The 21,628-nt window shown below is 33.8% G+C and overlaps 9 protein-coding genes across 12 annotated transcripts; 3 read left to right on the top strand and 6 right to left on the bottom strand.

Annotated features, from left to right (window-relative positions):
* Positions 1–324: 324 nt before the first annotated feature.
* LOC123013326 (eukaryotic initiation factor 4A-I) lies at positions 325–4,664 on the bottom strand. The gene is made up of 5 exons (XM_044411777.1): positions 4,391–4,664; positions 3,285–3,927; positions 1,488–1,939; positions 982–1,171; positions 325–386 (listed from the first exon to the last, which is right to left on the bottom strand). The coding sequence occupies exons 1-4, from the start codon at positions 4,408–4,410 to the stop codon at positions 1,027–1,029; spliced, it is 1,260 nt and encodes a 419-aa protein (XP_044267712.1). The 5' UTR covers positions 4,411–4,664; the 3' UTR covers positions 325–386; positions 982–1,026.
* A 605-nt stretch (positions 4,665–5,269) lies between these two features.
* On the bottom strand, positions 5,270–8,415 carry LOC123013323. Of its 2 annotated transcripts, none has more exons than XM_044411773.1 (2): positions 7,966–8,415; positions 5,270–7,573 (listed from the first exon to the last, which is right to left on the bottom strand). In XM_044411773.1, the coding sequence occupies exons 1-2, from the start codon at positions 8,054–8,056 to the stop codon at positions 6,261–6,263; spliced, it is 1,404 nt and encodes a 467-aa protein (XP_044267708.1). In that variant the 5' UTR covers positions 8,057–8,415; the 3' UTR covers positions 5,270–6,260. The 2 variants fall into 2 exon arrangements, with proteins under 2 accessions (XP_044267708.1, XP_044267709.1); XM_044411774.1 differs by lacking the exon at positions 7,966–8,415 and adding an exon at positions 7,627–7,862.
* A 1,992-nt stretch (positions 8,416–10,407) lies between these two features.
* On the top strand, positions 10,408–11,885 carry LOC123013327 (zinc finger protein 484-like). The gene is made up of 2 exons (XM_044411779.1): positions 10,408–10,666; positions 10,713–11,885. The coding sequence occupies exons 1-2, from the start codon at positions 10,532–10,534 to the stop codon at positions 11,763–11,765; spliced, it is 1,188 nt and encodes a 395-aa protein (XP_044267714.1). The 5' UTR covers positions 10,408–10,531; the 3' UTR covers positions 11,766–11,885.
* On the bottom strand, positions 11,807–12,921 carry LOC123013328 (ras-related protein Rab-18-like). The gene is made up of 4 exons (XM_044411780.1): positions 12,624–12,921; positions 12,267–12,576; positions 12,092–12,217; positions 11,807–12,041 (listed from the first exon to the last, which is right to left on the bottom strand). Exons 1-4 carry the CDS (start codon positions 12,689–12,691, stop codon positions 11,931–11,933), a joined length of 615 nt encoding a protein of 204 aa, XP_044267715.1. The 5' UTR covers positions 12,692–12,921; the 3' UTR covers positions 11,807–11,930.
* A 190-nt stretch (positions 12,922–13,111) lies between these two features.
* On the bottom strand, positions 13,112–14,052 carry LOC123013330 (DNA-directed RNA polymerase II subunit RPB7). Its single transcript, XM_044411782.1, has 6 exons — positions 13,929–14,052; positions 13,767–13,876; positions 13,556–13,715; positions 13,455–13,505; positions 13,264–13,401; positions 13,112–13,213 (listed from the first exon to the last, which is right to left on the bottom strand). The coding sequence occupies exons 1-6, from the start codon at positions 13,938–13,940 to the stop codon at positions 13,163–13,165; spliced, it is 522 nt and encodes a 173-aa protein (XP_044267717.1). The 5' UTR covers positions 13,941–14,052; the 3' UTR covers positions 13,112–13,162.
* A 170-nt stretch (positions 14,053–14,222) lies between these two features.
* On the top strand, positions 14,223–16,172 carry LOC123013322 (CXXC-type zinc finger protein 1). The gene is made up of 5 exons (XM_044411772.1): positions 14,223–14,320; positions 14,375–14,520; positions 14,571–14,915; positions 14,966–15,719; positions 15,870–16,172. Exons 1-5 carry the CDS (start codon positions 14,297–14,299, stop codon positions 16,101–16,103), a joined length of 1,503 nt encoding a protein of 500 aa, XP_044267707.1. The 5' UTR covers positions 14,223–14,296; the 3' UTR covers positions 16,104–16,172.
* Positions 16,173–16,801: 629 nt separating this feature from the next.
* On the bottom strand, positions 16,802–18,790 carry LOC123013325 (tRNA-dihydrouridine(20) synthase [NAD(P)+]-like). 2 transcript variants are annotated; one of them, XM_044411775.1, is made up of 7 exons: positions 18,613–18,790; positions 18,392–18,514; positions 18,209–18,347; positions 17,827–18,159; positions 17,489–17,776; positions 17,110–17,436; positions 16,802–17,059 (listed from the first exon to the last, which is right to left on the bottom strand). In XM_044411775.1, the coding sequence occupies exons 2-7, from the start codon at positions 18,507–18,509 to the stop codon at positions 16,951–16,953; spliced, it is 1,314 nt and encodes a 437-aa protein (XP_044267710.1). In that variant the 5' UTR covers positions 18,510–18,514; positions 18,613–18,790; the 3' UTR covers positions 16,802–16,950. The 2 variants fall into 2 exon arrangements, with proteins under 2 accessions (XP_044267710.1, XP_044267711.1); XM_044411776.1 differs by lacking the exon at positions 18,613–18,790 and having other exon boundaries at positions 18,392–18,567.
* LOC123013329 lies at positions 18,625–19,772 on the top strand. Its single transcript, XM_044411781.1, has 3 exons — positions 18,625–18,791; positions 18,847–19,128; positions 19,185–19,772. Exons 2-3 carry the CDS (start codon positions 18,975–18,977, stop codon positions 19,598–19,600), a joined length of 570 nt encoding a protein of 189 aa, XP_044267716.1. The 5' UTR covers positions 18,625–18,791; positions 18,847–18,974; the 3' UTR covers positions 19,601–19,772.
* Positions 19,773–19,970: 198 nt separating this feature from the next.
* LOC123013298 lies at positions 19,971–20,900 on the bottom strand. 2 transcript variants are annotated; one of them, XM_044411737.1, is made up of 3 exons: positions 20,705–20,900; positions 20,481–20,652; positions 19,971–20,432 (listed from the first exon to the last, which is right to left on the bottom strand). In XM_044411737.1, the coding sequence occupies exons 1-3, from the start codon at positions 20,777–20,779 to the stop codon at positions 20,026–20,028; spliced, it is 654 nt and encodes a 217-aa protein (XP_044267672.1). In that variant the 5' UTR covers positions 20,780–20,900; the 3' UTR covers positions 19,971–20,025. The 2 variants fall into 2 exon arrangements, with proteins under 2 accessions (XP_044267672.1, XP_044267673.1); XM_044411738.1 differs by having other exon boundaries at positions 20,481–20,643.
* Positions 20,901–21,628: the final 728 nt, after the last annotated feature.

Here is a 21,628-nt window from a genome sequence, read left to right as displayed (position 1 = left end):
TTCCAATAAGAATAAAATACCGTAGAAGTGAGACCTGATGGATTGAATTAGAATTTTTATTGAACTGATAAAATACAAATAAAACAAAAATAAATGATATTCTTACAACTAGTTGTTACAAAATGTTTTTATGAAAGTTATTAAATGACATGCAGAAAATAATTTTTGTTACACTGGATTAGAAAATATCCTTTATTACGGTATCCAGTCTTAAAGTTACAATTAAAATAAATAAAAAAATATACCCTTATGGAAAAACTTCAGAAAAATCTTGTGTCAAGGATTATGGAAGTAATGGAAAGTTAGGTAAAGCAAAACCACTGATCAACTTATTAAAATGGAATAAAGATCTTTATTTTCCAAAATCCCACAGGTATTGTTGCTGCCTAGAAATAAGAACAAGTATAAGTTTAACGATCACCAAAAACAAGAAGCATTAATAAAATCATTTCAGGGTTTTGGTTCTTGGAGAGGTGTGTAATAAAACGTCGAAATTTTTATCATCACTTTTATTTGTTATAATACAAAAAAAAAGAAAATCTCCAAACATTAAACACAGATCAGTAAGGATATTTCCTTCTAATTCTTTTATATTTATAATAACCTTTCCAGAAGCCAACTAAACCCCTGTGGAGACGGCAGTACTGTCGGGAGTCGAGAAGACACCGATCAAAGACTAATTCCCAAAGGGAAAAAACGGGATACTCTGCAGCCCCCATACAGGAGCGCGTCTCCTTAATTATAAATACTAATTATCTAATATAATTTAAACTAAATCCTAATACAATTATAGGTTAAACCAATCAAAAGAGGAGGGAAAACGACAAATATTTATATATGTATATAAAATTGACACACTCAAAAAGTTTATATTTATTTAGATAGGCAGCACTGCGCTTGAATACGGCGCTGGCCTAAAGAGACGAATTGGCGCACAATATTCGCATTAAGTCGCAATCAGCACGGGCAGCTAATACTCACACCAAAAGAAACTCTAGGCAACGTCGGATCACAGCAACACCGCATTTATATCAGGTCGGCCACATTCATAGGCATTTCGTCGATTTTTGTATTATAAAACTGCTCAATGTCCTTGAGCGTACGTTTATCCTCTTCTGTCACAAAGTTTATGGCCACGCCCTTACGACCGAAACGACCACCACGACCAATCCTGCAAAAAATAATATATATAACGATTAGAAGAATCAGTTTTTCAATAAATGTTCTAGACAAATTAATAAAATATGCCAATACTACAATAAACAAACACATCTTTATTTATAGTTAGCTATTAAAATGATTGAAATTTAATGTTTACTTAATGATCAATCTATTCCTAGACGTCTTTAAAGCGACATTTTACATAAACACATATTTTACGATTACCAAAATCAGTGTCTCTACTAATCTATTTAAAAATAAATTTTATATGTCTTACCAATTAGACATAGGATTAGTTTATTTATTAAGTGTATAAAATGCCATACCTATGAATGTAGTTTTCCCTGTTTGAAGGCAAATCGTAGTTAATAACTAGTGAAACTTGTTGAACGTCAATCCCTCTGGCAAGCAGATCCGTCGTAATTAAAACCCTAGACGATCCTGTCCTAAACTGACGCATAATGACGTCACGTTCTCTTTGTTCCATATCACCGTGCATAGCAGACACCGTGAAATCTCTTTTGTGCATATTTTCGGTAAGCCAATCGACCTTACGACGGGTATTGCAAAAGATAACAGCTTGAGTGATGGACAGAGTGTCATATAAATCGCATAATGTTTCCAATTTCCAGTCCTCTCTTTCAACATACACGAAGAATTGCTTGATACCTTCTAGGGTTAGTTCTTCCTTTTTCACAAGGATACGAACGGGGTTACGCATAAACGATTTTGTTACGTCCAACACGTCAGCAGGCATCGTGGCCGAGAGCAAAATAACCTAAAAAAAGAACATTTTTTATAATAATTTGTAGAATACATGAAAATAAAACAAAGGTGAGACGCAAATGATCAATAATCAGAACTTTTTGTTCATAAAACCATAACTAAATTAGAATATTTTTAAAACAATTAACAACTGTTAATTAGACCTTTCTAGAAGTGCTTTTTAAGACCACTACATAATGTCAATTTTAATTATTTAGCATAATCACAAAAAATATTGAAATAAAAAAATATATACAGGGCGATTCAGATAAGATAATGAGCCTGACGATCTGGCGATGCAACCCAAAAACAAATTCCATTTACGCCAATTTAAATTAGGACTTGCAAGTTGAATCCAAGTTATCATCGTATGTCACTCTGACATCAGTGCAGAGAACGATCATTGTTGTCATTCAGTTCTCGCGGAATGATAGACATTAGAGAAGTCTTTTCGGTGTAAACGCAATACAAAATGTAAGAAAGAATTAAACATTAAAGGTAGGCAAACAGTTTTTTTATAAATCATAAATTGCACTGTCAGAGCAACATAAGATAACTTGGATTGCAAATGCAAATCGTAAATAAAATTAGATCAAAACATAAATGAAATTTGTTTTTTGGGTTGTATCGCCAGAACGTCGGGGTCATTATCTTATCTGAATCACCCTGTATTTTATTAATACAACTTCACTCATGACTTTTCAAAATGATCTAACTTCAGAATTAAGGCGTGTATTATAAATCAATACTGACAAATTAAAGCAGGTTAAGGTCAAGAGTTACATTTTATAACAAGTGTTATTTAGAGAAAGATAAAAATTATGCAAAAAAATACACAAATTTTATATAAAACATTTGTATTTTTGTGTTTAAATAAGTGTACAAAAACTCTTACTTGGTGATTCTTTTAAGCAATAGAAAAAAACAAATCTTTATTCTTTGGTTTTTGCTAAATCAATTTTACAACTTGGTAAAGAATACGAAAATGCCAATACTTTGATTCATATTATATATTCTTCTCATATACATAAGTAAATTTACGCAATCTGATTATTTTATGTTATCAAAAATGCTTATCAAACAAGTCAAATCTGTGTAAAAATCAAAGGTTAAAAATTGTGAGGTAGATTTACATAAAAATCCTTGTTCTTCACATTCATTTGTGCAGCAATTTTCTTACCTAGATTTCTTGAGCACTTGCAAAAACTATTTGAGTGTCACATGACTTTGCAGTAAAAAGTATGAACTTACTTGAAATTTCAAATTGATAAAAAATACACATTGGGTCGTGTCAGGAAAATATAAAAATTTCCGAAAATAATGTATCTTTGTTGTAAATATGGTTATTCATAAATTACCTGAACGTCTGAGTTGAGCATTCTGAAGACATCGTGTATTTGATCCTTGAAACCGCGAGACAACATCTCGTCAGCTTCATCCAGAACAAACATCTTGATGAAATTGGCCCGCAACGACCTTCGGTTGATCATATCGTAGACCCGTCCTGGTGTCCCGACGACGACGTGAACACCAGTCTCAAGTTTCCTCATATCTTCCCTAACGTTGGTACCCCCGATGCAAGCGTGGCATTGGGCGCTCATGAAATCGCCGAGAGCGATGACAACCTTTTGAATTTGTTGTGCTAATTCGCGCGTTGGCGCTAAAATCAACGCCTGACATTCTCTAAGTGAAGTGTCTATCTGCTGAAGAATTGATATCGAAAAAGTGGCGGTTTTGCCGGTACCGGATTGCGCCTGCGCAATGACATCATGGCCCTTAACACATGGTATGATGGCCCTTTGCTGGATGGCCGAAGGTTTTTCAAAACCGTAAGCGTAAATGCCTCGGAGTAGCTCTTCCTTCAGGTTCATATCATCGAAGTTGTCGACGACTTCGTCCCAGTTGGAGTCGATGATGCCGTCGGGGTCCATGCCCGGGGGGCCGTCGTACGCCTGAGATTCCTTGTCGGAAGCGGGACCATTTTTGTCCCATTCTTCATTTCTAAAACCACCAAGAATGTAATATGAGTAACCTTCAATTGAAGGTAAGACGAGTGTAACATATGTTCGAGTATGGGGGGCTTCCGCGGACCCATTATATAACCCACATGGTTTCTTCACGTGGAAGGTGAGAAAAGGGGCACATGGCGGCGACGCCTCTCGGCCACATGGACGCTTCGGCCCGCGGCTGAATCTATTTTTGGTACAGATTCAATCGCGTCACGCCACTTCCTGAAGCGAATCTCGACAGCCGCAATATTTAAAAAGTGCTGCAAGATATCTATGCGCCATGTTGGCATGAGGACGGTGTGAGTTCACGCCGAAAAATTCCACGAAAAGTGACTAAAGTACACGCCTTAGAAACACCCGGACACCAACGAATTGTTAAATACATTCACGGCGACGTTGTAACTTATATTTTGACATAAAACAAGACCTAATTATTGTCAAAAAACAAAACTTACCTTCTATCGTTCACTGACATGATTCACTCGCGTTGAGTTATAAACGGAAAGACTGCTGCTGCTAGATGCAAGGTGTTATTTTCCTACGCCAAGGTAAATCGCAATCGGAGCTTTCCAGAAACTACTTACAAACTATTTTAGTTCGTTTATACCACGAAATGGAGTCCTGTTTGAGAATTATTTGCTTTCTGACTCTTGTGCGAGTCAAAATATCCGCGAAACTTTCGCAAATACCTCGTGCAATTTTTTACTGCGGAGGGAGATGGTCGTTGTACCGTTCTCCCACGTCGGAAGTGCCCTCACTGTCAAATCGCAGCGCGAAAATTTAAAAGTTTACTTGACGTTTACACTGCGAATTTTGTCATTTTAGTGTTGAAATATGTCAAAGGACACTAAAGACAAACAAAAGACATTCTTTACATTTAATTAGAAAATATTAATTTCAAGAAATACAAAAATTCAATGACACGTTGAAAAAATGAATAAAATGGGGGTGTGGCGCTTCAAGGTGCGTTTCCCGCGCATTGGGAATGTTGATAAAAAAACTACAAGAACCCATAAATCAACCTTTTGCAGATAGCTACTAAGAAACTTTAACAAATATTTTTTTTTTCGGTTGCGGTCATGGGATTCAGTGACAAAACAAACTGATTATGAAGTTTATTCTATATTGGATTTGTTAATTTTAACATGCCGTTAAAACTCATTCAAGTGAATTCTATTGATTTTAACTAATAACATGTTTAAAAAAAAACATTATACCTATACTTACCGTAAGTTTACCTCAAAAGTTTATTTCATTTCAATCACCAATTTTTCGAGATTTCTCAATCTCAATATTACTAATAATCGCATATTGTTATATAAAAAGGTCCATTATACCATAACATACAACATTTATTCAGTCCTTAGAGTTAAAAACAGTTCTTGGTATTTTTACAAATGTAATAATAGGTACAACAAAAAAAGTACAAGCTCAGAATATTTGATGTATATGACACAAGAAATTTCTTGTTAGATTAGTATTTGTGATGTGGAACCAAAACTTAGTACTTAAATCTAAAAAATAAAAGACTTTTTGTACAATAACATATTTCAGAATAAACATTGGTACAAATTCATATGATGAAAAAATAGGTGGATAATTGACACATTTATAATGTGTTTAGATCAAAATTTACAAATAACATAAGAAATTTACAACTATATAGACGCAGTTAGCGTACAAAATGTATTTTGTATTGTATTTGATTATAAAAATTTGTCAACATTACTTAAATTTTTATAAAACATCTATCCTGAAACACTTTCAAACAAAAAAAACTTATCTATAAATAACCTAAGATGTATTATAAGCGTCGACATACATGGAATTAAGAAATTGACTATTTAGTCCAAGAATATTAAGAAAACAGTGACGAAACTCTCTTTTCAAAAATAGAGAGTCTGTTTGCAACAGAGATTCCTTGTTAAATGTGTGATTAGTTACAAAGTGTCGCTAAAAAAATAATCATATAAATCTTCTCAAACATTCATGCAAAAATGTTGCAAACATCGAATCGATAAAAATTTAGCATCCAAAAATTTATTAAAAATATTACTTTTTCTAGGAATCCTGGACTAACGAGGCAATAACAATAACTAATTGTAGCTCATCGGTCACAACAACAATTTAACAACAAGAAATTGAACAAAATAAATATTGTGACTTTGAGTCAAATAATTTTTTCGTAAATATTAATAACAAAATATTTTCTGCTGGTATTCTTAGATCTAAATATTTCCATGCTAATTATTTTTATAACCGTATCTCAAAATATATGCTTAAGATTACAATATCACAATTTTTCATAGAAAATAAAATGGAACACTATAAAAATGCACACCCTAGAATTAAAAAGAGAACAGTAATTGGAAAAATCATATATACGCTCATTCTAGGATGACAAGTACTGACTAACAACGTAAAATCGTCACCTTCGTGTTCAATCCCGTCACGTGTAGGCACCTCGACGATCACGGTTTCGTCAGCTAAAAATGACACGGGAAAATTACACTCGGTTTGATTGATACAGTCATTTCCCTTTGAGGAATTCGCAAACCAGTAAGTTGGTTTATAAATATCAAAAATAGCATGAATATCGTTCCAATAAATATCATTATCTGAGTAAAAAATGTAATAGTAGTATCCGTCAGTTGCCACCTCATGAAGGGTCATCATGTGGTTACTTTTCTCCAAATATTGAACGTTATTACAGTAATGGCTAGGGGGAAATCCCTGTGTTAGTAGAATCTGGCCGTCGTAACACGTGAGCAAATCTGTCTCAAAACTCGAGACACTGCTGTCGTCAGAATACAATCCACTGGTGTTTAATGCATTTCCTCCGTGGGCTATATGTGCGTCCAGTTCTGCAATGTCGCGTTTAGGTCTAGTTTCACTATCCTCGTCTTCAAGTAACAGTTTTTTCAGAGATTTCCGTCTGGCGTGTCTTTTGTGATGTTTTAAGGTACTTTCAGCAGTCTTATTTATAGCTAAACTAGAATTTTGGGAAACCTTCTTGTCTCTACCTTTGTTCAGTCGCTTTTTCACAAAGGTATCTACACTTTCCCCATTCAAATCCTCAGCAGCTGTATTCTTGTCAACTTTATGATTATCAACAACTTCAATAACTTCAGCTGCATTCTCAAAAGTCACTTTAACTTGATTATGCTCCTCGTCCATTTTGGCCCCATATTTCTTGTAGTTGTGTTGTAAAAGTCCACAAGTCTTTAAATTCTTCTCCCCTCGTACAACCAAAATTCGTGAACCTTCATACCGGGAGCAAACGCGAAGCTTCACAATGGCTCCTTTTAAAAGAAAGAATCCCCAATATTCAAGAGTGTCATCAGGCAACCTCATTGATTTCTTCAGCCTAATATGTTTACGTTTGTGGCTTCGTTTCAGTTTACCAGTTAGTTGAAAAGCGTTAAATGTTGTATTCATTTTGAGAGTATGGGCGCTACAAAATATTGAAGACATTCCATCCTCAATTGCCACCACGTCTGATTCAGCCACGGGGTATGTCACATCAGCAAAAACACTATGTCTCAAATAAAGTGGAACTATTATCAAAATTGCGGGGAGCACAGCTGTTAGCAAGAAAAACGCTATCACTCGTTTGGCCCCATGAATCTCCCCCATTTCTGCAAAGACAACTATATTAGTAATAACAAACATATGACTCGCATAATGTAACCTTATAGCATTAAAGTAGCAGTGTTTATGATGATAATACATAAAATGGTTAGCACCCATTAGAATTCCTCAGCTAAATAACTTTTCAAATTTACAATTAGCAAAAAACACTTGCAAGTTCATTTACGACTTATCATTATTTATTTTGAGTGATCAAACTTAGCATGATTTTAATTGATTTCCCAAGTTTTTATTTACATTTACGAATCAGCTGTCATTTGTCATTTCAATTAGGGGTAGGGAAAAAACGTGCGTTTAACGCGGGAATTTTAAATTTTGAGTACTTTGAAGTGTTGTTACAAATTACATTTTTGAGTGGAAAAAAAAGGGATATACTTACTGTGTATTTGGGTGAGTGAACTGTATTTGTAGACTTTGTAATAAGACACGTGGCTAATTCGGCTTCCATTTTCAATGGTTGGTTTGTCCATTTTTGCCAGTATTTTACAGAACACTACCGATGAAAATGTTGATGTTTTGCACTCGACAAACCGTTTAATTATTAATTATCACGTAAACTGTTTACATTTTCAATCAAATTTGTTACCCAAGGAGATTTAAATAACACAAAACTTAAATTGGAATATTGGAGTTGGTCATATTTGTAGTAATTCTTTCCAAATAATGAGGCTTAGTTGATTGATCTTTGTTATCAAAGTTACAGTAAACGAGGAATATTAAAAACGATTCCACAACATTACAGATAATACCTAACGTTTGTTATATTTAGACAATCACGAAAAAAGCAGCTAACAGCTAACTTATTTAGAGGTACCTATTCATTTTTTTTATGTATTAAGCACTTGTTCAGAATAATCTTGTTAAATAATGGTGATACGCATCTTTAAGATAAATAAAAGTACTTAACTGAAAATGGATGAAGGGGTAAAATTAAGGGGGATTTGTAAAAGTACATAAGAAAACATGTTATTTGGAAAATTTATAGTGACATAAAGTTTTATCGCTGCATTTGTAGACACATTTTTAATAAATATTTATTTTAAAATTTTTGTGATTGTTGTGACGCACGACTTCCAGCGCCTTGTGAACATTGAATATCTGTTTTTTTAACTTAAATTTGCAGTTTGATAAGATTAGAATTAAAAACACTTGTCGCGACCGTGTACTTTGATTCGAGGAATCCTATAATTTGTCTTTATATTATAGATATTTATTCATATTATAACAATTAATGTACCACATGAATATTGTAAATATTAAGTGCAACGAATTAATATTAGAAAATCCTTATTATTTCTTTTGATACTTTATTGCGATAATAATTCTTAGTGAATATTGTTGGATAAAAGTATTTATCAAAGAGATAAAAATAAATCCCTAATAAGAACTTTCTACAAATCCCCCTCACTCATTTAAATTTTTACCTAAGCAGAAAAAATATGTGAGATGAACCTGACAAACAACCCTATTTATCTGTTTTTTCTTATGATCCTGATGATTAAGATGGATGGCAAAATACCTGACAGCGCTAGAAAAAGATTTTTTGTGTGTACAGTTGGAGACAAAATACTTTGGTCGTCAATGTCACTTGAGTGACATTAAATTGTAAAGCATGCTTTAGGACTGTTAACCTTATTTTTAGCTACTGTCAATCATAGTTGACAACTTGTATGTATGTTGTACTTACATATTTTTGATAGAAAAATATAATAACTGTCATTAATTTTAACGTTAAAGCTTCAATTACATTAAAGTGACGACCAAAGTATTTTGTCTGCAATTGTACAGTTGCGGAATTAAAGTTTCGGGTAGTATTGTCATTTTTATAATGTAAACTCTAAGCAACCTTTACATTAATAACCTAATTTTTTACTCTTGTCATGTTTATGTCATTTTGACTTATTTACTTTCAAAAATAGTGATTTGTAGCATCATAACAGGCAGGCGGCAGATCAAAGCGATGATTTAATTACATTTAGTTCAATTAAGAAATTTCCTAAGGCAGACAAATTGTTTAATTAACAATTTTAACAACAAAAAAAAAGTTTAATTGTCAAATCTCAGTCATGATGACAGTAAAGGGTAGTTTACAATGAATTTTTTAAAGTGACAGAAAAATACAGCCTGAAATTTTAATTCCGTAACTACACCTTCTTATGATTTCAAAAATTCATATGAGCACCATCAGCGGCAATGCAACGACGGTACAGTGGGAGACATGGAAAACTGGGCAGATGTGTCATTCAGTTGTCAAAATTTCTAAACTATACCTTAGGTACTCATAACCAAGCTTTTAATGTTTGTCTCCATTTCTGCACGATCAAATTCACCGTGCTTTTTGGAATCCCCAAAGTCACTTGCAGCTGGCATTTTCCAAAAATTGATATACCTATGTCAAAGTTAATTTGACAGTTTTTTTTAATACCAATCATAATGACGGTAAAGGTGCATATACAATGACATTTTTTGAAATGACAATAAAAGACTGCCCAAGATTCCGTGTCCTCAACTGTACCTAATAATATTGCTTGTTTATTCAGTGTAATTACCAAGTAAAATTATATTTCGTATCTACAAGATCTTGAATAAAAGGGACCTCAAATTAATTTGAAACCTCAGTAATAAGTAAAAATAAAATAATTTATATTTTCCACATATTGTTTTTTAGTGGAATAGGTGTACTTATTTAGCTAAACATTTTTTATTATAATCACATTCTATTAGAAACACATAATAAGGTAAAGATAAAAAAATAAATATAACAAAAAATCACACTTTTAAATTTCCCGGTATATTTATAAACCAGCAGTGTCAACCAATCGTGCAACATGCGCAACTTTTTTTGTAGTTTGAGGTTATGTTTAATTGGGGCTCATGAATTACGTCAATCAATTAATTAATTATAAATCGTACACAATTATTAAGTTTTTGAAATATTAAAAAAAATGAGTAAAACTAAAAAGTGGCTTCATGTGTGTAGAGCATGCCTCACATCAAGCAATGACATTTTTCCAATTTTTGAACCCTTAGAAGAGTTTAATATCACTGCAGCCTCGATGCTGCATAATCTATCACTTGAGGTTTGAAAACCGTGGGAATAACACTTTACACAAATTTAAATTTTAGATAAGTGACAAAGAAGATTTACCAAGGAATTTGTGTCGTTCATGTTATACAAAGTTACAAGTAGGAAGCGATTTTGTAGAAACATTTAAAAATTCGCAAAAAATCTTGCGAAACAGTCTGAATAATTATGCTGAAAGAAATGTTATTTTTAAGGATGATTTTGAAAGCACTGTGGACAAAAACCAATCTTTTGACCTGTTAAGTGAAGGCAATCCGTTTGACAGGGATACTGAAAGTTTTATTATTGAATGTGAGAACAGTGATAAAAAAAGCAGTTCATGTGATTCAGATGACCAAGATTATTTAATAAAACGATCGGTAGAACTTTCCCAACAGTACAAAATAAACAAATGGAATGGTAATGATAGTGATTCTGATGATGATTCTAGAGAGAGTGAAACAGTTGAATTTGAACAAGCAACAAAGTCAGTTGAAAAGGAAAAACCTTGTTTTGAAAATACAGTTTTGAGTTGTCCAGTTTGCCTAAAAAAATTTAGGAGATTTACTTTGTTCAGTTCACACATGCATCAACATAGTTGCCAAATAAACTGTGAACTGTGTTCACTTGAGTTTAACGATCCAGGTGTATACTTAAATCATTATCAGACTAAACACAGATATCAATGCAACATTTGTCAAAAATCGTTTCTTACAAGGAGTTCCTACAACAAACATAAATATACACACAGTAACGCATCACCAAGATTTATTTGTCCGGTCTTAAACTGTCCAAAGATGTTTAACAGAAAGCAGTCTTTGCACAACCACATTGCATCAATACACAGTGAAAAAAGAAACTTCTTGTGTAATATTTGTGGTGCCTCTTTTAAAAATCGTGATAACTTAAGATATCACATGAAAAAACACACAGGAGCTCCTCATTTGTGTACCTACTGCGGAAGGACATTTATGCAAGCTGGTCATCTGAAGTATCATATGTGGAGACATACAGGAGAAAAGCCTTACAAGTGTAATAAATGTCACAAAGGTTTTGTTTCCAAGTGGGTGTTAACAATGCATGTGAAGAAGAACTGTGGACAAGGAAGAAAGTAGAAGGATGCCTTAAGATCAATAATTTTTTTTATAAAAAAAAGTAGTTTCAACTTAATTTAATGTGTTTTGAATACACATTTACATGACTATAAATTATTGAAAATATATTAATTTGTTATTCTAAGATTACCAATTTAGATAAAATAGCACAAATATTAAGAGTATCTAGGTCAAGCTACAGTAGCAAGAGCCAGAATCTGATGGATGATCCTTATTATCTACCTGGAAGTTTCCATTCAAAGCAAATGATTCCCAAAGTCCTGGAGTTTGTATGATCTAAAATTGCAAATAACATAATTATTTGTTTTGTGGTGGTTATACCATACTTTATGCACTAATTCCTCAAAAGCACATTGTACCCCATCTCTAGTTTTAGCACTTGCTTCAATGTATAGTGTTTGATGTTTCCTGGCAAATTTCATCGCTTCTTCTCTATTTACTTCCCGATTTTCCTGCAAGTCACTATTATACACAACATGAACCTTGAAATTCTTTGTTTACTTTATCAATTTTATTTCCCACAATCATTTTCACTATATTTGCCTTTGTTGAGTATGTTTCTAATTCGCTCAACCATGTTTCCAATTTTGCAAATGTGGAATAGTTGGTGACATCATAAACTAAAATAGCTCCTTGTGCATCGCGGTAATATGATGGTGTTAATGTTCGAAATCTCTCTTGACCAGCTGTGTCCCATATTGCTAGCTTTACGGTGTTGCCATCGACTGTGAGTTTCTTGGTTTTAAAATCTACCCCAATTGTTAAAGTTTGATCAGGATCAAAGTTGTCCTCAGTAAAGCGAACTAAAATACTAAAGAGATGTGAGTAATTATCCCAAATAGTTGGTTTTTGTTTTACCTAGATTTTCCAACACCACTCTCTCCAATTATGAGGATTTTTAAAGTCGTCAACACCTCTTCGTCCATTACTAATCAACAATGTGAATTACGCGTAGTTATGAAATTAAATGAAAAAACTTCTAAAATTTTCTTGGTTCTACAAGTAATGTAATTCTTCTACGTTAAGTTGCACTGAATTTTGGCGACAATAATGTATAATTTTACGATTAAAAAAATTAAACAACTTTAATGATTCTACTTATACAAATAAAATTACACTTTGACAATTACTTGACATTGACATGTTTACAACAGTAAAACAGATTTCTGCATTATCGATAATTGGTAAAAAATTGATGTTAATTCAAACAGAAATTTTCACATAATTATATCGAAATCGAAAACTTCTTAAGATAATACACCGAAACATTCTTTCTGCAAAATCTTCATGTTGTGTGAGGTCAACAAGTATGACCAATGTGGGGGTAATTTGAAAAAGATGAGCGATTACAGAAACCTTTTTTATTCACTTAAAGTACAGTTAAAAAGCCCTTATTTCTAGTTACTTATCAAACCTAAATAATCGTCCATCAGTGTGCCAATTGCAAACTAAAACAGAAATAATAAAAAATAAGAACAGAATATAACTTTTGTATTACTATTCCAGTGGCATCCACACGTGTGCCGACAATTTTCAATCTAATTTCTCCTTCTGCGTGGATAACAACATCTTCATCTTTGGTTTTGTAACACTGAGGATTTACATTGGGACAAAATTCCATTTCTGCTGGTATGGACTTAAAAATATTATCATTACAATATTATTGTCACAGTCTAAAGGAAAACTTACATGATGTGAAATGAAGCATGATAAAGGTCCAATTTCTGCAAACATTCCCACCTAGAAATAACACATTGTAAGAAAAAGAAATAAAAACACGCAGCATCTACTTTATTAACTTGCCGGACAACAGCATCAAGTACTTCCCCTTTAAATGGTCTGAAGACTATAGCTTTATACTTTACTGGATATACTACATATCCCTGCCCAGGCAAAATAAGTCCAGCCCCTATGCTATCTATTGTTGTGACAGCAATTACAAAACCATACCTAAAATCAAATTTTGAAAACAAATATTTTTAAACAAGTGTGAAAACATACTTTCCCGTACAAGTCCCTTCAACTTCCGTATATAATTTAGTTTTCACCTTTTCAAGTAGCTGTGGGCCAAAGTACTGCGGATGTAATAAAATTTCATGCTCCAAAGAAATCTACAAAATACAATGTTTAAAACATAATAGGTTTATTTGATTGTAATTCTACATGATAAAACATTTTTTTAAACACAAAAATACAGCTCCGAGTTTTTGCCGCACAAATTTCAGGTTATGTTCTTATTCTATGGTTATGTTTTTGTTGACAGTTGAATACCAACCTTAATACCAATTTTTACACAATAATGGTGTATTTAATTAAAAAAAAATTGTTCTACAGGGAAGAAAATAAATATTTGGTTATTTCTATTGGAATTCTGTATTATGTTTAATTATAATTTTATTTTTAAATTGGCATTTTGTGTGAATAAAATTCTTCTCTAGTTATATTTTATAACTGCAGGTTGGTGAAACTAAGTACTTGGAAAAATATTGTTTTTTTGATTAGCAAAAGTTAGGTTGAGTTAGTTGAAGAAGATGTCTCGAAAACGCGATATTTCGGTAATTATATCGAAAAAAACGGGCAAAATAGCGCTTAATATATTTCATTTTCAGCGCGAGGAGATCGCTAAACAGTTTCTTTTGCCGGAGCGTCAATCTAAAATCGACACTCTCCTAAAGCAGGATGGTCAAGCTTATTGCATTTGTCGCTCCTCTGACAGCTCCCGTTTCATGATTGCATGCGACGCATGTGAAGAATGGTAAAACAGCCCCGTTGCATCTAAATCCATTGTTTAACATGTTCATTTAGGTACCACGGTGACTGCATGAACATCTCCGAAAAGGAGGCTAAAATGATCAAACAATACATATGCATCCGCTGTTCAGAAGAAGATTCGACTTTGCAGACCCGTTGGAGGACCAAACGAGACGAAATCGGTGGTGCCAACACCAATGCCGATGAACGAAAAGCTCGCAAACGCAAGGAACGCGGTGATACTAAAAACGACAAAAAATTGAAAAAATGCGGAGATTGTATGGGGTGTTACCGGACGGAGGACTGTGGGCGGTGCGACGTGTGCACGAGGCGGAGTCGTCACGGATCCCCGCGTAACAAGGAGCGGTGCAAGCAACGGATTTGTATAAATTACGGCGGGTAGGGTAGCCACGGCTTTTATACTAGATTCTTAACCGAACAGTTTACAGGGGGAGGCGCAAAAGGCGTGACTCGAGCTCGGATAGAGAAGGTCCGCCTAACGCCCATCTCATGACCGATTATCCGCGCCAATGCTACGGCCCCACGTGTACCAACAGCGCCCGGTACGGCTCGAAGTACTGCTCCGACGAGTGCGGTCTAAAGTTGGCAACCAATCGGATTTTGCAAGTGTTGCCACAACGCATCCAAGAGTGGGCCCTAAGTCCCTGCTCTGCTGAAGAGTCCAACATCAAAGCTCTTGACCAAGTCAGGAAGCAACAATTCGAAGTTAAGCAGATTTTGCAAGAGTTGGACAGCCGTCATCGCGAATTGGATGCCATTATAGAGCGCGCTAAGAGCGCCACTATTGACCCCAATGCCGATTTCGACAACGACGAAGAGTCAGAGGTGTCGACGATGTATTGTATAACTTGCGGCCTTGAAATCCATTCAAAAACGGCCATCAAACACATGGAAAAGTGTTTTAACAAGTACGAGTCTCAAGCGAGTTTCGGAAGTATTTTTAAAACCCGAATTGAAGGAAATAACATGTTTTGCGATTTTTATAATCCCGCTAATCGGACTTATTGTAAAAGATTAAGGGTTTTGTGTCCAGAGCACTGTAAAGATCCGAAAATCGGTGATCATGAAGTTTGCGGATGTCCACTAGTCACCAACGTTTTCGATTTGACGGGAGAGTTTTGTCGAGCACCGAAGAAATCATGCGTTAAGCATCACGTTTGGGAGAAGTTGAGACGGGCCGAGGTGAGAAAAATTCAATTTTCTTTAATAAAACCTTATACCTTTTTGCGTGACGATAAGTTAAGAAGTTTTACCAGTGCATAAAAAATTGTATAAAAACAGATAAAGATGTTGACGTCGGCCATTTTTCTTTAAAATTTGTTTAAATTTCAGATCGACTTGGAGCGGGTGCGTCAGTGGTTAAAAATGGACGAACTTTTGGAAAAAGAGCGCCAAATTCGTAACAGCATGGCCTCTAGAGCCGGAGTCCTCTCTCTAATGCTCCACTCGACCTATAATCATGAAGTCATGGAACAAATAACAAAAGCGAGTCAACAGGACCAGAATGCCATGCAAAGAGAGTTGGCTAAGAGATTCCGCACGTCGAGTAAACCACGTTTCACGTAAAATTTTTATTTAAGAAGTGTACATTGTTATCGTTTGCTTGACTTCGGCAATACAGTTTGTTTGATCTCATCCAGAAGTTGTTTTCTCTTTTCTGCCTCGGCCTTCACCCGGTTTATTGCGATTTGAGCTCCGGCATGTCCTGTATTCAGCAAACTTTTAATAAACGTAAAAATGGCGTCAGAATTATCCCTAAAACAACACAGAATCAGTACTAGAAAAGCCATGGATTTTACACACTTTTTGGCAACTGGAGGCCCGGACTCGCTGTCTAGTGTTGTTTCCGGCAAGGCTAGCGCCGAAAAGTTCGCAAAAATGATCACGAAAATAAAAAGAGTGACACAAAACATGATCGATTTATAACAAACTGTTTCGGCTGATTGAGCGTTTTTATATTATGAAGGGTTTGTGTAATCGAGGAAGTGATGATGGAACATTTTTACCGGTGGAAACACGGTGAGTTCGTCGATTTTATCGGTGTTACCTTGCAAATGTCAAGGTTTTGCGGCGTTCTCCCGGAGGTGATTTAGATTGTTTTTACTTTTGATCGCTGAGCCGTATGCACCGATTTCATGTTCTAGACTTCATGAAAAAGCGGATGCATTACATTTTTTATTTTTTTTTTATTCAGAATATTTTGAAGTATGTAGTTCTTAATTTATTATTTTATTTATTGAATATATTTTTTGTTGTTCTCTTTTGAAATTAGAAATTATTAAAAAATACCTTTGAATGAAAGTGGTTTAACCTGTGATCAATTTTAATCAGATTAAATAAGCACAGCGTCAGATTTTTCATCAGCCACCCAGAATGTCAGGAAAAAGTAAACACTGGTTAACTAAAATTATTTTTATTCCAACATACTTCCATCTTTAATTAGTTCCTCTTTCGTGACTAAACCTAACGAACAGGCCAAGACTAAAGCAGCTCCTTGTTCAGCAAAGCGTTTATTTTTTTCCCTACAAATGTCTCTTTTAAAAAGCGATTTCATATTTTTCATAATCTATACCAATACGACGAACTGTATTTTTTCCCTTGGAATGTGGCGATTGCGCGAAATAATTTATCTTCGTTGATGGTTTTATATTTTGGTAAATCAAATTTGTGTTTTCCACAATATGCTATAATTTTTGATTTCGGCAAATCTGGATCTTCTGGATAATTTACTCTAATAAAGGCACATTTCATTTCGATTACGTCTTCATCTAAATCAGTCTTCATTTTTTTGGCTTTGGGACTAAACATGTCTGGCGTTATTTCTCGTCGACTTAAAATTCCTTGAGCATGGAACTGCAATTGTTTTTTTCGGCAGTAATCGGCTAAATCCCATATTGCACTAAAATATTTTAATGTTTTTCCTAATGTTTTTTTTTGTATTAATTTTTTACCAAATTTGTTCCAGTGTTTGACATTCTAAAAATTTTTTCCCTCTGGGTGTTTCCTGAAGTTCTTTCAATATATTTTGTATGCAATATTTTGTATTACTAGGCGAATTATCATAATCAACGGCATATTTAAGATACTGCTCTATAACAGTCTCAATATCCAATAAACCCTGTTTGCGAAAAATTGAACAATTTGCTTCTGCAGCCCTTGCAATCATCACACTGGAACAGCCACATTCTTCTTTAAATTTAAATATATCTTGATGTTTTTCAATTTCTTTCGAACCACCACTATAAATATATAAAATGTAATAAACGTTACGAATTATACAAAAATATACTTTGCAATAACTGGAATCGATATATTTTCTGCAATAATTTTTATTGTCCCATTTCTATTGGGATGTTGAGGCCTTTCTGCTTTTGTTCTTCCGTGAATTGCAATAGCTGAAATTCCTGTTGATACTAGTTCTTTGACCAAGTCTAAGGTTTCTTCAACACTTTCAAAAACACGAATTTTGCATGTAATAGGAATATTTACATGTTGTGTAAGTGTGGATAAAATTGATTTAGCTTTATCAGGCTGTCTTAGCAAAGCAGCCCCCATTCCTCCTTTCAGTGAAAACTCTTTTGGGCAACCCATGTTTATATCTACTCCAGCAACATCATTCTCACTGTCAAGATAAAAGATATTAAGAATTTTTATAACATCAAGTAATTTACATCATTTTAGCAACTTTTAATGCTCGTTGTGGGTCACACGTCCCCAATTGCACCACCACTTTATTTCTTTCCCTTTGACAAGTTCGAAAAACTACAGACCCGTCTGATTTATCCAAATAATCAATTGTACCCAACACGTCTAGAAAAATAAATTAAATGAGGAAGAAATATATTACTCCGTACCGTTTTCTCTTCTTATTGATTTTAAAAATTTCCAGTCAATTAATTCTTCAGTGTAGACAATATCAGCCCCATAGTCCAAGGCTAACAATCTCATGGGCAGAGTGCCAACACGTACCATAGGGGCTAAAATAATTTTGTTGTCATAAGATAATTTTTCAGTGGTTTTGGTCATTTTTTTAAGAAATTATTTTTGAGGTTAAAAACTGATGTCATGTGTTAACCTTAAAACCTGACAAGATCTGTCAAACTGAGATGAGCGGCATTGCCAAATATCTTCTTATACTTTTTATTTTGTTGTAATTACTGTTTTAATTTATTCTTGATTGCTATTCAGGTGAAAGTGTATGCGAACAGAAGCTTTAGATTTTTCACATTACATTTTTCCGTACCTCTGGAAATGGTAAATTCTGGTGACTTGACCGGTTGGTGGCAACAGCGTTGTTGTCTTTTTTTAGTTTTTTGAAAATTGGAATGCAAACAAGTAGGTAGCTGTGATAAATTTTTACTTTTGGCATCAACAATGATATAATTTTGTTATTCGTTTTAATATTTTTTAAATGTGACGGAAGTACCCAGTGCAAAAATGTCTCATCGTTATTCTACAGCATTTTCTCATCTTGTTTTGGCTGGAACTGGAATTTATTGTTTGGTCCGAATTAAAGACGCACATTTCCACTGTCCCCACATTACCTTTGGTTTAATTACAGTGAATTCGCTTATTGGGCTTTGGAGATGGGGTATGTATTGAGTTAGTGGGTTAATAGGTTGTTTCTATAAAATACTGGGTTTGTAGGAAATCCTGACTATGGAGACAAAGTCGAACGCCTGTATAGATTTACTTCCTACCTACAGTTACTATTTGCGCTGCCATGTATTACAACGACTGAATGGTTGGGCTATGGGTATGATCGGTACCTAAGCTGGGCTTGGACAATATTGCCAACAATTCCTCTTGTGTGCTACTTGGTGGACGCCGGTTCTGATGAAAAATTGGAAGAAGCAATTATTCCAATTAACTTGATTGCTTTGGGTGTGGTGTGCTTTTTGGCCGAAAACTACTATGGAATTGCAGCTGTAGTGTCATATGCAATTGACCACTATATTGTCCTCAAACAAGGAGAAAGTTTGGAACACATACCTGCTCAAGACTTGTACAATTATGGCCTATGCTTCTTTGCATATTTTGCCCTGAGAGCAATTGGGGATTAATGTTTTTGATATCGTATATTGACCAATTTTTATAACTGTTTGCTTTGAAAATTGCATATCATTGTTGTCATGTACCTATATTTTTATATGATGTTTCATGCTATTACTGTTTTATTATATACTGTATTTGACGAAATTGTATGTTGAACAAATATACGACTGAGACAAAGAACTCATTTTGATTTCTTTATACAAGATATTTTGTAATTTTATTTTTTAAACTGGTGAGAGAAGCTTTTAGAATCTGTTATGAGTTATTATCTATATTTCTTATTTTACTACAAAAAAAACATCATTTTCTTAGAAAGTTATTTCACCTACCAACTATTATTTCAGTTACAATATAAAGAAATGCGAAAATAAATAACGATTTAATTTTTTGACCACCGTTTATAAATTTAGCCAAACATAAAAACATCCAAAAATCATATAACGGCTTTATAACCGCAGAAGGTAAATGCCGCCATGCAGTAATTAAAAATTTGTTTTGACCCTGGCTCGTAGGCAAGTTCACTTCGGAAGAAAAATACGCAATAACACAGAAAGAATAGTGCTGAAGCTGCCATCGCAAAAATATCTTGATACAAAAAGCCGACTCCAATTAAGGACACCATATTCAAGACGACTGTAAAGTCGATCAAATCTTGTCTTGTGTAATGTTGGAATAAGAAAATATAAGTAGGTATTAAGCCGATGACAGTGTGGAGCCACGCCACTTCTTTTTGGGCGACGTCATTTTTGAGCCAAACTGATGTTGTTAAGCAAGGAAATGCAAGTGCTGAGAGAAGCAGCTCAAGGAGAGATCTCATTGAAGACATTACGTTTTCGAAAACTAAAAATTAAAATTAATTCAATCATGCGCTGATTTAATCTTGCTTACACAGTTCTGTAATGTTCATGGCACTGTTCATGGCACTTATGACGAAAGTAACATAGGCAAACTGCATTAAATCATTGCGATATCGTTCGTTGTATTTTTTTAAGCAATAAAAAGCCATTGCGATCCAAACAATGTTGGACAACAATACCAATATCGAGTTTATCTTGATTACCTATACGAATGAAGCCAATATTTCCAAAATTGAGAAGTATGAAGGTTCTTACTTTTGTTAACAAAAAAGTCAATGCTTTGTACAAGTAATTAAAGGGGAAATCATATTCTCGTTCATTTGCATCCATTATAGTGGAATATTGCAACTACACGAATGACAAAAATCTTGTACGAGTATTTTCCATAAAACTATAACACAATAAAATTTAGAAATGACAAATAGAATAGATTGTTGGACAAAATGACAAATTTGACTAATCTTGAATAATGGGATTGTCATTTCCAATAATAAAATAATTGCAGTCAGTATAGGTAGTATAGGTAATAAAAGTTTTAACATTCGGTTTCTCGAAGTCTTGATTAAAAAATAAGTTACAAAATTAACGAAAAAAGCATTTTAACCTGGATTTTTGCTATTTTTTCTGAATCTTAAAAAAACAAACAAAATTGAGTAAAATTTAATAGATAAACTACAAAGTGATCTACAATGACTGAATATGATGTTGGCAATCCTGACCCTAATTTTTAAAGCTTGCCATTAGAGTACTCTTTTGATTAAGAACAATTCAACAATTTTATTGTGGGGTTGTACGACAAGTATTTGTCAAGCAAAACCGTATCCGGTTGCAGTGTTTCAGATTATTAACAAAAATACTTTCAAATTTGTTGCCAACAGACTCAGTCTTTCTGGATGTCTTCGTAAATGGTTTGCGTTTTTTTTTTTTAAATTTACGATTAACATGGTGGATGCGCCGGGATACTTACTTTAAAAACACTAATAATAACTAATAAACTTAAAACTAATAATTTTATGTATATTTAACATTTTTTAAAATCCATCATTCTTCAATAAGTGCTTAGAAGTACAGAAGTTTTTTCAAGAAAAAAAAAATGAATAAATAAAAAGACCGATTTATTTTATTATTAAAATAGTTATTTTTGTTACAGGTACCTAAAACACAGTTTTTGCGGACGAA

This window comes from Tribolium madens, unplaced genomic scaffold, assembly GCF_015345945.1.
Source record: "Tribolium madens isolate multiple individuals breed KSU strain unplaced genomic scaffold, Tmad_KSU_1.1 Scaffold_96;HRSCAF=242;Tcas5.2_LG5, whole genome shotgun sequence".
Classification (NCBI taxonomy): domain Eukaryota; kingdom Metazoa; phylum Arthropoda; class Insecta; order Coleoptera; family Tenebrionidae; genus Tribolium; species Tribolium madens.
Note: the sequence above shows the minus strand (reverse complement) of the source record. Positions and strands in the feature narration are given on the sequence as shown.